The sequence below is a fragment of the Melospiza georgiana genome, chromosome 2, assembly GCF_028018845.1.
Source record: "Melospiza georgiana isolate bMelGeo1 chromosome 2, bMelGeo1.pri, whole genome shotgun sequence".
Taxonomy (NCBI): domain Eukaryota; kingdom Metazoa; phylum Chordata; class Aves; order Passeriformes; family Passerellidae; genus Melospiza; species Melospiza georgiana.
In genome coordinates, this window is record NC_080431.1 from 79943600 (window position 1) to 79960464 (window position 16865).

At 44.5% G+C, this 16865-nt stretch overlaps 1 protein-coding gene across 1 annotated transcript in view; it reads right to left on the reverse strand.

Annotated features, from left to right (window-relative positions):
* Positions 1–410: 410 nt before the first annotated feature.
* FAM131B (family with sequence similarity 131 member B) overlaps positions 411–16865 on the reverse strand; it is a 32310-nt gene continuing 15855 nt past the window's right edge. Inside the window, exons 2-7 of the mRNA XM_058045326.1 lie at positions 14597–14706; positions 13138–13173; positions 10571–10664; positions 9779–9976; positions 9322–9465; positions 411–8907 (exon numbers count right to left, since the gene is read on the reverse strand). Coding sequence (XP_057901309.1) covers positions 8357–8907; positions 9322–9465; positions 9779–9976; positions 10571–10664; positions 13138–13173; positions 14597–14706 — 1133 coding nt within the window. The 3' untranslated portion in view covers positions 411–8356. The remainder of the gene's footprint in view (positions 8908–9321; positions 9466–9778; positions 9977–10570; positions 10665–13137; positions 13174–14596; positions 14707–16865) is intronic.

The window sequence follows — 16865 nt, forward strand, 5'->3', positions numbered from 1 at the left end:
CTCTGAGTCAGATGTGTCTGCATCTCACCAGTTTTGGGACAAAGCTTGTATGTATCACCTGAAAAATGCTTATTCAGTAGAACAGGAAAACTCACTCTGTGCTAAATTTGAGGATTGTGTTGACGTGATGCTTTCTATCCTCAAATCTGGCCTAGGATTCATGTCCTGGCAGTCATAGATACACATCAGATTTTAGCCCAGTATAGTCAAACATGTGATGCTCTTTCTTAATGAGAAATCAGATATTTCCTACTCTGGGGCGCTTCTCCAAGCCACTATGGATCCTTTTCAATGTGCTCCATCAGATTGTCTCCTTGAAACCCACCCCCTCCTCCTAGGATCCTCCTTCCTGAGACGCAAGTTCCCTGGAACCAGTCCCACAGAAATAAAACACTTCCACCAGCCAGGAGGGCAAGACCACATTCTGTTTAATAACAACTCCATAAAGGACTGTACATGCTATTTTGAGCTACCTCCCCTCCTTTACTGTGGTTGCTGCCACGTACAGGCATGGAGGTGTGCAGTGCCATATAGTTCTCTAAGTCTATATGTAATGTGTGCACATGTATGCAGGTGGTTGCACATGGATGTATTTATATATAGCTCTGTAGAAGTGTTTATCTCGTAAGTCACATTATCAAAACATGCGAAGTATATCCAACAAAAATTTTCAGGCAAACATGTTTTGGAGCTGGAAGACCAAAGGCAAATCAGACTCAGTTATTAAGGGCTAGTGTGGGACAATGTAAGGATGAAAGCTTTCAGTAGCGGGTCCCTTTTCCTTTTTGTTTTGCTTGCATTCAGTACCTTCTCCCCACACATCAATGCACCTCTGTAAACACTAGCTGAACAGGATACAGACAATCCCCATGCAGCCTCCCCTCTACAGAAAACACATCCAGGCTTGGGGGGAAGCCCTTGAGAACTGCTTTGCAGCAACCTCCATTGTCCCATACACTTATGCTAAAGGAGTTTCAGATACTGAGAATACAACATTTGCAGACCTGAGCCTTTAGTTATTTTTACACATGGTTCAGGAATCCATTCTGCACGCCACCCTTGAGACTCCCATCCACCACCCTTGTACCTCCCAATCCTCTGCCTGTACCCACCCACGTCTGAAAAGAGCTGAAACAAGAGGAATCCTGTTCCCTGTAAAATTACTTTTGAGTTCCAGTTTTATAGTGTAGGGATTCCCAGAGACCTCCAATCATGCACAACATCCACAAATCAGAGAAGAAAAATTAAAGCCAAACAAGAATATATACCTGCAAAAGAGCTTTTGGCTTGCTACGTTGCTGAAGCATGCAGTATCTGAAAAGAAGGGAAATCCACCTACACTTGCCTTATGGGAACATGGCAGAGCTCTGGAAGAGGATTCTTAACCTTGTGGCCTCCAATCCACTCATGACTGGATTTCCATGCCAAATGAAAATGAATCCAGAAGGCCAATGAATCTGGACTACATGCCTTTATCTTATTAGAAGCAAATCTTGATGCACAATCTTGTTTCCATAATGGAGAAAAGCCTTTTTAGATGTTTTTGTCTTGCAAGCATGGACATTTGATCCCTTATGGGAAAGCAAAAACAAGACTAGGTTTCAGAGGGCATTTAAAATGTCCCCGGCTGAAGGAGATGAGGAAGATCCTAGCAGGAGCATTCTTTCCACAGAACACTGCAACCCCTCTCTTCCCAAAAGACAGCATCTACTACACATCAGTGGGTAGGTCCTGTCCATGGCAGAGGGGTTGGACTTGATGGTCCCTTTCAACCATTCTGCGATTCTGTGGTATCTGCACTGGTTTCCTCTTCCAACAACGTGTATCTGCACTGGAAAAATACAGCACATATTTCTTTTCTTTTGTGCAGACCAACAATGACAATCATAGACCTTCTCTTCATTTTCAAGGAAAAAAATAACACTTTGGTCTGCCTATGCTGGGGAAAATGTCAGTGCAAGGATGTAAATAGACCCTGATGTTGCAAGCGCAGATCTTCCACATCCATTTGTTAACATGGTAACCCTCACCCTTATCCCAGTCATTCCACGGAACTGGCTGTGCTGCCCAGGGAGCACGGTGTCCCCAGGCTCCAGGACATACTCTGAGACACAGAGACACTGATCTGGCACAGAAGTGCAGCTCTTCTGCTCATGCACAGGTTCGCTACTACTCAGCCTGGGAAAAGCCCATGGTACAAAAGAGGCACCTGACACTGACTTTACAGCTTGCAACCGTATTTGAGACTGTGCTTTAATGACTGTAGGCTGTCCTACACATACATTTAGTTCTAATAGGCACCATTTTACTCACATTTTCCCTGTTTATTTTTCCTTTCCCTGAGCCATGGCATAGAAATCTTTCCCTGTCAGATTGCTACAGGGGAGGAAAATCAAAGATGAAAGTATTACTTATTTACATTTTTCTAGCTGTAAGCTGCTGATAATCTCTGTATTGGAATTAATTTTTTTTCTTTCTTTTCTTTTCTTTTTTTCTTTTAGAAAAAGTCAAACAGCTTGTTTAAAAGATATGCCAGAGTTGTCTGAACAAGGAACACTGGAAAATCCACCTGGGAGAAATTAGAAGGAAGAGCTTAGACTTTGCCAACGTTGCTCTGCTTTTTATAGCACTTAGAGGCAGGTTATCTGAGTTTGCTTCTCCTTTTAGGCAATTATCAATACAACAGTTAAGGCAAACTAAGCTGAATTTAGGTGTTTTGGCTTTCCAGTGAGATCAGAACTCACACTAACTTCATTTGGGCAAGGAGTAAGTTCTTATTTTGTGTATTTCTCATACGATTTCCCTGAAGAACAAAACACACTGTGAGGTTTTTTTTTTGAAGACAACGAAGAAGTAGCTAGCAGGTACCCAAACCCAGGGAGGTCTCTTTCCTATCACTGTCTCAAAAAAAAAGTGTGATTTGGACTAAGGAGTACCATAAACTGCAACAATCCTGGACTTACAGCTTGTTTAGCAATTCTGTACCTCAGTCCACTCCGCTGGGAGTTTGCCATGAAGCTTCTTACCTGTGTTGTGTAAACAAAAGACATCAGGCTTTTCTGGACCTTCTTCCAAGCCTTTCCCTCCCTGCCACACAGAGTGGTGCACAGGCCTGTGCTGTTGCACACAACCTTGCCTCACCACAACACCTCCTACCTCTGTCAAACAGAGAGATGACTTTCCTTCTCCAGTTCTCCAGGGCTACACTGAACATTTGTCATTGCTGCTGCACACAGTACAGCAGGCACAGGCTCTGCCTAGGTGTGAAGTACTCTTCTGTATCTCACATTGGACTGGAACTGGCCTGAAAATAGGGATAAATATCCCTTCCAACAGCTATGCTTCACTCTTAAACAAGTCTCCCCTCTTGCAATTACAGGATAAGACTTGTCAGTATCTTTAGCTGCCATGGAGTTTGATCACTGAGTGCATACACGATTTGTGCATGTTAATTTTATTAATTTCATGCATATATCAAGTTACTCATGTCCTCCTGCCCAGTTTCCAGGGTTTACCTCAAAGGAGCCTGTGGAAGGGAACAGTGAGGGAAACAACAGGGCATAAATAACAAAGACCAAATCAAGTAAGATCATACTAAAAATTCCAAGGAAAACACGAAGGAAGAAAATGGTGAAAAATATCCTTCTTGGTACCCTTATTCTTTTCAGACAGACATATCACAATCAGCTTAAACCAATTCAAGTTGCATCTGCAACCAGTTTTCCACATAACCATCTACACATTTAGCAGCCCTCAGTGATGCCTGCCTCACCAAGAGAAGCAATATGAAGAGTTCACCTCACTGAAACCTTTATTTAGGTAGGGGACTGGGTTAGTTTTCAATGGGGCCAGTTCCTGAGCAGCCAAATGAGTGTTAGTGCTGGTGCTTTTTAGGCAGTAGAAGTACAGAGCTGGTGGTGGTGGTGGAAGAGAGGAGGCAGGACAGCTCCTTTGAGCAGCTTAGACTCATCGTGAAGATGCCATTTCAAAGTGCTTTTCCCAGTTTCTCCAACCTGACATAAAGGAAGGCCAGCTGCTGAGAACAGCACTCTCTCTCCCTCTGCTCACAGCTCCTCCATCTTCACTTTTATAGCAGGCTAAAAGTCCCTGGCTTGGTGTGGGCCAGCTGTGCATCAGCACTTGCCCAAGGGCTGGGGGAGGTGAGCATGGTCAGAGCAGAGCTCCCCTTCCTTCAAAGCAGCTCACCACTGGATCAGCTTAGAAGCATGGCTAAACTTGTTCTCTGCAGCAAGCCTGTCCTGAAAGGTGATGTTACCATTTTTTAAGGGGAAAAAGCAAGTGGATGACTTGTCAGCAGCTCTCCAAAAGAGGATGATGATTTAGAGGCACAGAAACTGAAAGAAGCAGTTAAACTTCTCTGTCCCAGAGCCTGAGGTAATGAAATTGAAGAGAACCCAGAGGGCTTGTAAAGAAAGCTTCAGATTTATATAAAAGAAAAGCTCATGAAAGAGTATAACTAATCAGGTATGAGCAATCATGGCAGAAGGAACAAGAGAGAATTTTCTTCCAGTAGGATATTTTAAATTAGGGTCACTTCTGGTTAAGCCTTATTTCATGTTTAGCACAGTAATTTCAACAAGTTCCTGCTGAAGACAAAGGCTTGGAGGAAAGATGGGAATCTTCTATCTCCACTACTTCAAGAATACCCAAAATTTTCTGTAGTGCAGCTTTGCTTCATAATATGTTTGTGGCATCAAACAGCAGAGCTCAGTTTCTTAGTAACTGCAGATCAGGGATACTGAGCTCACCTTTCCTTCTTATTTACAGCCTCACAAACACAATTTGGGCTCTGACTGTTTGGCTGGACTCTCTCCAACTCATCCCTCCTCACCAGGATAAAGGGACTGCAGGCCAAATTTCGCTCACAGAGCACCTGTGCCTCCCATATGCTTGAATAGGTGTATATCTATATAATAACAGCTTTTCTGGGAAATGTACAGGAGGTTCCAGGTCTCTCTCTCTGGTATTGGATACACACAGGCAGCAGGCCTGTTATGTAAGAAAGGACCAGATTACACAAACAATTTTCCACTTTCAAAGAGATTCAAACTGCCTTTCCAGTTCAGCTCAGGCTGCTCACTCGGGTGGCAAGTGTGAACTGGAAGATCTGCTCTCTCTAGTCAGACTCCTAGCAATTAGCTCTTTTGGACTGTGGAGAGGTATGGAAAATAGCCTTTTTCTTTCTTTCAGGAAAAGGCTGAAATTTTATTGTTCACAGAATGTTAAGTCATTTATGAAAAAAAATACAGAATTTAGTAAGCTGGAAGGTTTTTATAGAGAGTGGTTTTCAAACCAGTCTGCATTCACAGAGAATGAGGCTCTCTACAGGTTTCTAAGACAGCAGGTTATGGTACTATAAAGTAGGGTATAACTCTTTATCCCAATTCCACAGAGGCAAGAAGAACCTACAGATTTTCTCTTCTCTTCTGTTGGACTCCACAGAATTTTCTATATGGTCAATTTTTTTCACACTTTTCCTTATGTAGATAACTCACTGTCACTGCTTTCCATGGAGATAAGGTCTATCTTTTAGACATCAATCAGACATCTTAGTAAATGTACCACATGTCCATCTTAAAGAAAAAGAAGCCTGGACAAGTTGACCCACTTGTCCCAGTCCTGTAAACAACACAAAGGGATGATCAGAAGCTACTCTGAAAGTTACTGTAAACATCCAGATTGGTCCTGGAGAGGCACATGGGAACAAAATGGTTTGGAGAAAGAAACAAACAAGCCACCCAAATCTCCCACAAAGGTACACACCCAACCATTTTTGTTTCCCTAAAGACCTTTTAAAAGAGAAATAGCTTTAAACTTACTCATTTACTCATCTGCTGAAGTGCTCTTGGCACTTGCCCCATCTGCCTTTTCTGGCTAGTGTGATCTCCCAGGCCCTGCGCCACAGCTGGACCCAAGCCAGTTCAGGACAATGAGCTTCCAATGGCCCTGCAAGAACTATAGGAGATCATTTTTATCAAGCCTTGCTGCCCAGGGGAGGTTAGTACCTGAATGTGTAAATATCTTTGAAGAGATATTGAAAGCTCATCACTCAGGAGAAGAGCGACCTCCTTAGAAATACAGAAGCAAGACCAAGGAAACACATAAAAAAAGATGGGTCACAATAACTTTTCTCTCTTACCTACATCAAATTACCAGTGTAACTTAAACATCCCAGAGGTCTTTCCTTTAGAGGTGCAGTGGAGAGGGAAGACAGATCTGCTTGAAGTGGACTTGGCTGGAAAGACCTGGGTATTGAAAAAGGAGTCCCTCTTTTTGCAGCTGCCTGTGTCAGTGGGAAACAGCTGATCGGGGTGAAGTTCTTCCTGAGAGTGCCATTCCTACTTTTCACAATTCCTGGACATCATTTGCTTTGCTTGCCAGGAGCTGTCTAAACTCTGAGACTTGATGATATTCCTCCAGTGACATTTTGTTCACCTTAGACATTCTTCCCTGAAAATATGCAGGAACTGAACCTGAAGCAGGAAAGAAGCATGTATCACTCTCCTGTCATCCAAAAAACACACCAAGCCTGAAGAGGAGGCAAAGAAGATACAAATGTATCATGAATTAAACAGAGCAAATATGAGTCAGAGTAAGTGAGAAAAGAGTTGCTCCTGGAACAGTATGGCAGTGTCCAGGCAAATTCCTTTCTATAGCTCATCAGATCCAGCATCTGATCTACACCCATGCTCTGCTGATGCTTCCTTGCAAGAGGTCTTGCAATTAAAACTCAGCACTTGGGTAATCTCTGCTGGTTCTCTTCAGTCCTCCAGCAAAATCAATAACCTTATACAATTTTTGCTTTTGTTGTCCCTGTTTATTTTCTGGTGAGAGCTGAAAGTGAAACAATTTCCTTTCAAAACCTCTCCCTCCCAAAAGGAGGTCTGTGAAAAAATGGCGAGGAATTGCAAGAGACCAAATTCCCCCTAATCAGAGAATCATGTTTTTTTTAAAACAAAAAATATATACCCCGTACAAATACGGGAAACTCCTGAAATCAGCTTTCTCCACACCTAAAAAAGAGATGGGAAGGAAAAACAAACAGACCAAGTATTGAGCATTATTTACACTGCTTGGGGGTAGGAAAACAAAAGAAGAAAACATAGGCAGGAAGAAGAAGACAAATAGGAGGAGACATTTCCTCTCACCCCTTTTCATCCAGCTATATTTGGCACTGCAGGAGTGGCAGAAATGGGAGAGGTGCAGTATTTCTGTTAAGTCATGACTGAAGCACAGGCCTTTCCCATTACTAACTGCTTTGTTATGAACACTTATCCAGAATATAAAAAGGTTAAAAAAAAGTGCAAAAACTGAAAACTCTAATGTAAACTAGGTATCTGTGATCTCATAGCTGTACGCACTGTCCCTGGACCTGCTGCCTACTCTCTGGGTCTCCCCATTCTGCTGGCAAGGAAAAGACAGAAAGACACAGCAGCAGCACCAAAATGGGCATGTCCTCAAGCCCCCTGCAAGAGTCAGCTTTTTATGACTGTCTCTGTAGCTGAAAATGTCCTTTCCACTGGCTTCCAGTGCCCACTGCCAAAAGGACACACCGCTCTTGCCAGCTCCTGGGAAGGCAGAAATGTCAAAGAGAGAAACAAACAAATGGAAGAGACCGAAGCATGAATATCTGAGAGCAGGGTTAGGTTTGTATCTGCACCCATTTCTCCATGCCACAGCAGAGCCGTGCCCACAGAGCCACTCTGGCAGCACAGCCCAGGCTCTGGGAGCACAGCTCATGCCCATCAAGTCTACAGCTTGTACCAAGGTGCTACTGAGGACCTGGTTGCACAGCACATCCTTCATGGCCTGATCCTCTGCATCAGCCACAATCCCAACACTAGTGCAATCTAGATCTGCAAAGCCACAGCTTCATTTAAAACCAATTTATATTCATATATTCTACGACATAGAAAGGGGCCATGTCCACAGAGCAACGTCCATTCTGCCAAGATGAATTCTAGCCACAAAGCTGCTCCCTACACCAAACCTGTCTCATCAGCCACATCCCCAGTACCAGAAGAGTTTGTATCCACAGCCAAGACTTTGTATTAAAAAGACTTAGAAATTATTTACCAATCCAGATCTCTCCAAGCACATCACATGTTGCCCAGAGCAATGAAAATCCAAAATATGTATCCATGGGGGAGGGGAAGAAAAGGTTTTTATGTGTCAATCACTTTGAGATTTTCCTCATTTAAAAAAATAATTAAATGTCAGGAATGGAAGGTGTGTCTGCTTGGAAATATGGGGAGCTGGAGAGAAGAATCCCTGTAATTGCATTCCTTGCCACCCCTCTCTTTGTTCAGCAATGATGAGTACTTCACAGAAAGCATCAGTTGTTTGTTTCTCCCTCTTCCTCATCAAAGGACTGCACCCCAGAGGAGGTGACATCTGAGACTTTGCGGCTCAGTGCAGCATGTTCCATCTCCTCTCGAGGAGACAAAGATTCCAGGTCCCGGCACACTGCATCATCCTCCTCTGGAGAGGGCTTCTTGTTTAGGAGAGGAGCCTTCTCCAGCCTCGGGTTCCCTTCATCCTCAATGTGGTCCTCCATGTACGTGCTGGACTCAGCTCCACCCCCGCCCTGAGCAGTCTGCAGGGGCCACACGTGGACCAGCCCCGTGCTCTGGATGAAGTTCTGCTCCTGCCGCTGTTGCTGCAGCTGCTGCTGCTGCTGCTGGAGAAAGCTGCTCTGAAGCAAAATGCTTTCCTGAAGGTTTGTCTGGGACTCATCAAAATTCTGGCCTAGGTAGGAGCCAGTGGCTGGGGAGGCGATGAGGGACTGGTCACTGGCCTCCCAGGCATCGGAGGAGCCTAAGCAGTACATGCCCTGCGAGACGTAGGAGTGAGGCCAGCTGTCATACTGCGTCTGGGCCATGTGCTCTGCAAGCAAAGGAGGCAAACAACACACAGTTAGACACTCTCCCTAGGCCTGGCTGGCTCATCCTGGTAGCCTGTGTGCCTGAGCATGGCACTGTACTGCACAGGGTGGGTGAATCCACCTTTAGAGGCAAGGAGAGTAAAGAGAAAATACAGTTCTGGGCAGTTGGCAGGTGACCTCAATACCAACAACTGACTGTAAGAGCTGGCAGCTTTCCACAGTTGTGCTCCAAAAAGGCAAAAGGAACTGGGCTTTGGAAACTCTCTGCTAAGATTAGATTCCTTGGACAGCTCCACAAACAGGGGTGACTCTAGCAGATCTGACTGGGGCTACAGAATAAAACAGAGTAGAGCAAAAGAGAGCAACCAAAGCAGGAAGGGGGTGTCTTAAGATTAGCAAGAAGCACTAGAGCTCACCTTGGCTCTCCATCAGCTCCTGATAGTTCTCAGAGTAGTTGCCTGCTGGGTTGTCCTGATTTGAGTTTACACTCATATCCTCACCATCCATGGAGGACCAGGCCATGAGAGTCGCTTCAGAAATAGCGAATTGCTCCATCACCCCTGTGCCAAAGGAGACAGGGAAGGGAAGCAAAGATGCATTAAAGTCTCCACTTCTCGCCATCATCCCTTACCCCATCTTTTGGTCACACTGTCCCACTCTGGTCCTATCTCAGCAACACACATATCCACAACTGACCCTCACCCTCTCCATCTTGCATTCCACTGGCAATATCCCAACCACCAAAGTCTCTCTCTACTTCAGCCTCTCCCGAGCGCTTTTCTCAAGCTTCCGCATTTTGGCATCTCTCAGGGGCTCCCCTCTGGGGGCACCCCGCCCGCCCCACGGCAGGTGCCAGGAGGCAGGCAGGGCTACCTGCGAGGAAGCGGGCCTCCTTCTCGCCGTCGCTGAGGTCCGAGTAGGCGTCGGCGTCCTTGCGCGCGCTCTCGTGCGTGTGCTGCTGCTGCTGGCTGTGCGCCTTGCCCCAGCCCTGCCACTCGATCATGTGCGCCACGCGGCCCTGCCCCATGGCCGTCGGCTTCGTCACGTGGTCCTTCATGCTGCGGGATATCCCTAAGGGGCCAGACATTGGGAAACAAGGCAAGGCTATTACACAGCTCCGCTTTCCGACAGGGTTTTTACTTCTCTCAGAAGTGGAGCTTCTCCCCTCCTGTCCGGACAGGATGCATGACTAGGGCTGGGTGTCTCCCACCTCTCACTGCATCACTGTCTAGGGGAGTTTCTCCATCTTCCCCTGGACAAAGTCTCAGAAGAGGGAAAAAGGGGAACCCCAAATATGAAAGACCATTTCCTTCCTTGCCTAGAATCCATTTAGGATAGAGCTGGGCATGAAGGATGAAGCCTGGAAGTGAACAAACTAAGAAACAAAAAAGGGGGTTAAACCCAAGACTGAGGGGAAGCATTGAAGATGTCTGAGCAGGGGTGAACAGTGAGAAGCCAACAGGAGTAAGACAAATCTGTTCTTTAAAAGGGCAACAACTGTGAGATTGCTGTATTTAGAACCATGGTGTTAGAGACTCCTCTAAGGCCATGAAAAGGCGAAAGCCAGAAAGGAGCAGTTGTGAGAGTGACAGAGAGATATGGGAAGAGGCCAAAGGCCTGTGGAGAGAAGCTGCCAAGGATAAAGTCAAATTTTGAGGACCTCACCAGAGAAAGATGATTTAGCCAAAGCCCCAATCCCATAAGCATTGGAGTTGCGTTTCAGCTTGGGAAGGATGGAGGTCGTATCTTCCATGGAGAGCTGAAAAGAGAGAGAATATGAAGAAATGATATACAGGAAGGAGAAAAGGAAGTGAACTGAAACGAGAAAACAGTAGGTAGTTGGAAGATGACGAGCAGAAGCAAGCAGTAAGAACGAAAGAAGGAAAGGAAAATGAGAGGCTATTTAACCAGGACTGGATATTGGACAGTACTGGGACTGACTGAGGCAAAGCCAGAGGGAGAGGCTGTGAGAAGCCTCCCGTTGGCAGCTGCCAGCCCTCCACAGACACGCTGCACCATTCCCAACTCTTTGTTAGAGATGCAAGACATGGCTGTTGGACAATTCAGGGATCTTGCAGTGGGGAGCTGTCACTGCAATATAGGCAAGTCACAGTAACATATCATATATGCATTGTACAACCAATTTTTTGGTACTTTGTTTTTTTTTTCTTCTTACATAGTCTTAATAAAATGATCATGACTATATCAGTGATGGGTCCTGTTTCAAGTACCTACATCTGTAAAGGAAATTTGGTCTACAGCTCTACAGCTCTGCTTAATTTTCTTGACTGCCTTTTCTGTGTTTATCCTCAGTCCCTGAATAACAAGGACAGGGCACTGTTGGGACAGGCAACCGTCACAAACATCATCACAAAAATAATCTCTCAAGATGAATTCATCAGGCTTCTTCAGAGATGCCAGGCATTGCATATGAAGCTTAACTTTCACAAGGGCTAAATAAACATTGCTTCTGCTCTTCATTTCAACCTCTCTGAAAATCAAGGCCAGAATCTTTCAAACACAAGGATACTCAAAAGTAGTGAGTATGACACTGAAAATTTTAAATCCTGACAGAAAACAAGCACTTGGACCTCACAAAAAGTGAGTGGAGCAGTAACTGGGCAGTGAAATAACTGGAGGCAAAGGAAGGCATTGTAAAGATCTCACACTGTGTATAATTCCAGTCAGTTGCCAAAATATGAGAGGTGAGATTTTCTGGAAACTGAGTGTAAATGCAGCAGCTAAGGCATCCTGTAACTGTGGAGGCAGGAACGTGCTGTGTGTGTAATGTGAGCTGAAGAAATCAGAAAGCAGAGGAAGAACAGCAAAAAGTGAGAGCACAGCCCTTGTTCCATGAAGCATTTCCTTTGGTGATGAAGCTTGCTGGAGAAAGTCCATCTATGCCCCACTGGTCATTCCTGCCCAGGTGCTCCTGCTCAGTATCCACCACTTGCTACAGGAGAGCCTGGGGGCTGTGCTGTGAGCTGCCTCATGGAACCCATCAAAAAAAAAAAAGTAAATTGCAGAGGGCTCCCACTACTGCAAGGCCGAAGAGCTGTGACATGAAGGCAGGAATGAATGGGAAGGGAAGGAAATTCATGATCCAGCTTCGGTACCAAAGAAGACCTATGGAATTACACTGGCTAAGAGCTGCCTCATGAAAGAGCTCCATGGATTCTCTATGGGTTGGAAAAGGGGAAACTGCAAGTAAGGAAACTGTCTTCTGCTTTCTTTAAGGAAACACGACCTTGTGTACTTTGCTTTCAGCTAGACATAGGTGCAGTGAGGGAAAAGAAAAAAAAACAAATTTCTTCTAGACAGTTGCTGCATGCACCATTATTTTCCAACACAATTTGTTTCTGTAATTGATTCTAGGCAAAAGATCTCAAGACCATAAGTGCCCCAATGAAAGAGGTGAGAATTAAAAATTATATTCAATGTCCCACATGCTTCCAAATCACAGGAAAGAAGAAAGCTACAGGTATTTTAAAAGTTTTGAAAGAATCTAGAATTTGAAAACACTTATACTACTCAAAATGGAGCTGCTAATCCTGGCCTTCCAAGTGTACAGAACTATAAAGTTAATTTATGTGAAAATATTTTGTAAGTACCCTTTTAAAAAGTCCAGTAGAATAAATATGCATTATTCCTTTTTCAGGATGCTGTTTCTGCATTAGTGAAAAAGAAAAAAAACTTTTTTCATGGCACAGGTATTAAGAGCAAAAGGAACATGTGTAATTAAAATGTTTGCTTCTCATCTGCTTTTAATTGAAGTTAACTGGTACTCTCCATCTACCCTAGGAGACATAAAGAATTCTGTTACTTCTGCATGCAACTGAAAATGCGGGAGACATTTCTCCCAAACTTCTCCCTGAAGAAGATCCAATGATGCTCTAATCAAGGACTACTGTTTTTTAAAATATGCTGGACGGACACCTTTCTTATGTAGCAGTGCCCAGAAATCTCAAAAACAGAACATATGAAATGGCACACATTTGTCCCCAAAAGGAGGAAAGCAATTCAACAGCCACCCACAGATCAAAATATCTGCCAGACAGCAAAAGACTCAGAAGCAAACAAAAATCTACCACCTCGGAGACAACCACCAGAATTTCAGCAGCACGAAGGACTTTCAGCCATGTTCTCATTCTGGCCTCCACTGTATCCAATGTCAGACAAACCCTGGTCTTCCTATGACTAGAAATTTGAAAAGTGACTCAGTGCATACTCACATTGATACCATCCCAGGAGAAATCCGTCCGTGTTTGCTAAAGAAAGCAAAGAAAGGCACCACGTCAGTGTAACAAACAACTTGCAAGCAGCCAAGCAACTCCAGTGGTTTGCCACAATCAACAGGCACTACTTTATCTGGTGTGTTCTAAAAACTTGTGTCTTTCAAGATGGTTTCATTCCCTGCTGGTGAATATGGTGCCTATAAGAGTCATGGTGTTTGAAAGTGGAATAGTGAACAGGGTGACAGAGTAGGAAAGAGCAAAGCACCTTTTCACAAGACTCTCCTCCTAAGTGTGGGTTGCACCACTTTGAGGTTAACACAAGGAGGAGCTACACCACCTTTGTATTTTGAGTGTCCTACAGCAAGCTACTCAATTCTGCTGAAATTATTTTCTTCTGCAGTGTTTTGGCTTGTCCATTCTGACTCACTCACCCCTTGCGAGCCAGAATCACTTCCCACATCAGCCATCACAGCATCAACTCAGAGTGTGCTTCCTTCAGCTGGGAGGACTCATCTCAACATCCTGGGTTTGGGGATGGAGACACTCAGGAAAATCTAGATGACTCATGTTACACCTATGGTAGCCATTCATATAAATCAAAATGTTCACTGAGGTGTGGTTTATGCTCGTTGACTTTTAGATCTGCTTTGATTTGACTGAATTCTCCATACAAGATTGGGCCCAAAAATTTCCTGCCAGGACTCCATGAAACTCTTAAGTGTCTTGAAGGTGCTTTCCAAGCCAACAAGGTACTCAAACAAAATAAAAATATTATATATATGTGCATCTATTAACATTTTTCAAGGTTTTGCAAACTGTATATTATTTGTTAAGCTTATTTGTGAACATTATTTGTGATTCTTCAAATATTATGCATTTAAAATAGATTCTATCTTTCTATTAATCATCATTTGCATACTCTGAACCTTACAAAGCTGAAAATTCAGGTATCCAAGAATGCAGAAGCTGCAGTAATTCAATGAACCAGCCCTTAAAATACTGCATGGTAAGTCGATTGTCTGTGAGTTATTAGTGAATGCATCTCTAAAATTCAAAATGCAGACAAATGTGTTTCTTCAAAAGATTTCGCGGCTGTGCTGCAAAAGCTGGGACGGACACAGTGCTGGACATTCCAATGTGAATCCCTTATTCAAGGAATGCAGACCTACAGGCTTGTCAGAACTGTCAGTGTTCTTCTCATGTTGTGTTCCACTCCCGTCATGACTGGTTAAAAAGCAGTTCCATTTGCAAATTCTTACTCACTATGGATCTTGTGAAGGGAGTGACTCAATTCTGTTCAGAGCAAGCCACACTGCCCAGGTATGGTCCTCAGGAGCTCCCTGGCATTCCAGCCCTCCCACAGATGATGCCTCAGTGATGCTCAACACCCATTTCGGAACCCAGAATCCAAACTTTCTCATCCCCTTGGCTCATCAGCTCTGGGCCAGGCACTCACCTCAGTGGAAGGTCGATGGAAGCTGCTGCCATGCAGTGAACTCGTGCTGTCCATATTGATTTGGTCCACATCCTTCAGTCCCTTCCAGTCTACTGCAATCACCTCGTTTCCTGTGGGAACACGTCTGGTCAGGCTTCTGAATGCCTCTACAATTTGTTCTACCAGTCTTAAGCCAACTCAGCTAAATAAGCAGGAGAATCATTGAGTTTAAGGCCACAACAGACTTAAATCAGACATTCCATTTGTACTCAGACCTCCCGTACCTCATCAACTATTACATTTCTCACAGCTTTCTCCATATGAAGACAAGTCACTTGTGTTTTTCTCAAGCATGATGTATGATGTATGCTTGGCTAAAGTGCAGATTCATCCAGTCATGATGTGTGACTGGGAAAGAATCAATTCCTAAGACATCCCCTTTCAATATTGAACCATCATCCCTGAAAAAGGCATTTCACCATTATGGCTTGAATTGGTTGCCCATCAGCTTAGAGCTGCTGAAGCCTTTGCTCTGCCAGCCTCAGCAAGAAAAAAGACCTTTGTAATACCTGCCATTACACTTCAAATTTTAAATATCAATAATACAAAATACACATGATAAAATTTTATTAAGATTTAAAAATTAAATAATATTAAATGTAAAAAGCGAAACTAAATGTTAAGAAGCACATGTAAGTAGTCAGCCAGGTAACCAGGACTGCTCTGTACAGTCAGCAATTTACTGTCTTCAGCCTGCGTGCCATCCTCAAATTCTGCTTGAAGTTATTTGCTCCCATGTCATGGAGGAACCATTGTACTGTCCTTAAACCTGAGCCTCCTATAATCTGTCAAGAAATGTAGCTGTCAAAATGATCATCTATTCCTGGGATCAATTCAGCAAGGTCTAATCTGGTTGGATTGAATGTGAATGGTTCCACTTTCATGATCTTCTTTTTTTTTTTTTTTTTACTCTTTATAGCAAATTTCTCCTCCACAGATATATGCAAAGCCCCTTGCTCATTTTAGCAGCTCTGGCACATTTTATAGAGTGCTCATCACTGCACTTCCCCAGTACAAATCCTCTGCAATCCACCCCACACAGGCCTGCAGGGGCCAAGGAGGCACTTCAGGGTGGGAAACCTGAGGCATTCATCACCAAGAATTCAAAATGCAAAAAAAACCCCCAGATTTTGTCCCCTAAAAAGGCTAAACGTGGCAATATGAAAAACAACAAAAAGACAACACTGTTTGCATATGGTGGTGTCCACCACACCTTCACATCTCAAATTTCTGCTGTGCTGGAAGGTCCATTTCTGAGAGGACTAAGGGATATTTTTTCCTTCACATCCAAAGGATGTTTCTGTTCATCAGAACCAAGTGCTTTAGTAGCATCCCCCATATGTTCCTAACTAGGCTGAGTAAAGCTGCTGTTGCAGCTCCTTGCAACTCGGGGAACTCAAAAAAAAAGAAAAAGGATTCCTGTACTGCATGTTACAAAGGTGAGCACAGAGGTCAGACACAGACAGACCTCTGGAGAAGGCAGGACATGGCTATGACAAGGATGACAAACACCACCCTTCAGGGCTGTGATCCTCTTAACTGGCTCTCCTGACAAGCACATCCATGTACTGGGCCTCACTGAGCTCTTGCTGACTGCACTGCCACAGACTGGACTGGCAACCTTGAGTCCAGCAAGGCAAGAGAGGGAGATTGGGGATTTCTGAACTCAAGCAAGAGGAGCAAGGCTTAATGGGCCACTTGTGAGTTGCCCATTGACCAGGAACTTCTTGCCACAATGACCAGGAACTTCTTATATTTGGGGCCCAAGTAAACTGCCAGGGCTAGAAGTCTCTCTTATAGCAAAGGAAGTCCCAGGCAGAGCTGTGAAAGCCCAGCTGACAGACGCAGGCACCATCAGCTGTGAGGTCTGGCTTAGAATGGAATACATCTGTCCTCAGTCCCCCTGAACAGGGCAGGGGTAGAGGGAAGAAGGAGGGAGCACTGCCAGGAAGAGCAAATCTGGAGAGGAAGGATGGAGGGGTGGACTGTGATCAGGGTGGACTGAGGGTCCAACAGGGGTCAGCGGGAGGATGAAACTGGTGCAAAGAGCAGAGCAGGAGCCTGCCCCTGCACACTGGGATCCAGCGGCCTGTTCCTGTCTGTGCTCCTGCCCTCCACCTGCAACCCTGCACACTAGAAGGGGAGAGCTGGGGCATTCCTGCCACAGAGCTGAACAAGACAGGGATGCTGGAGAGCAGGAGAGATGTCACCTCCCCTGAACAGCTGTACA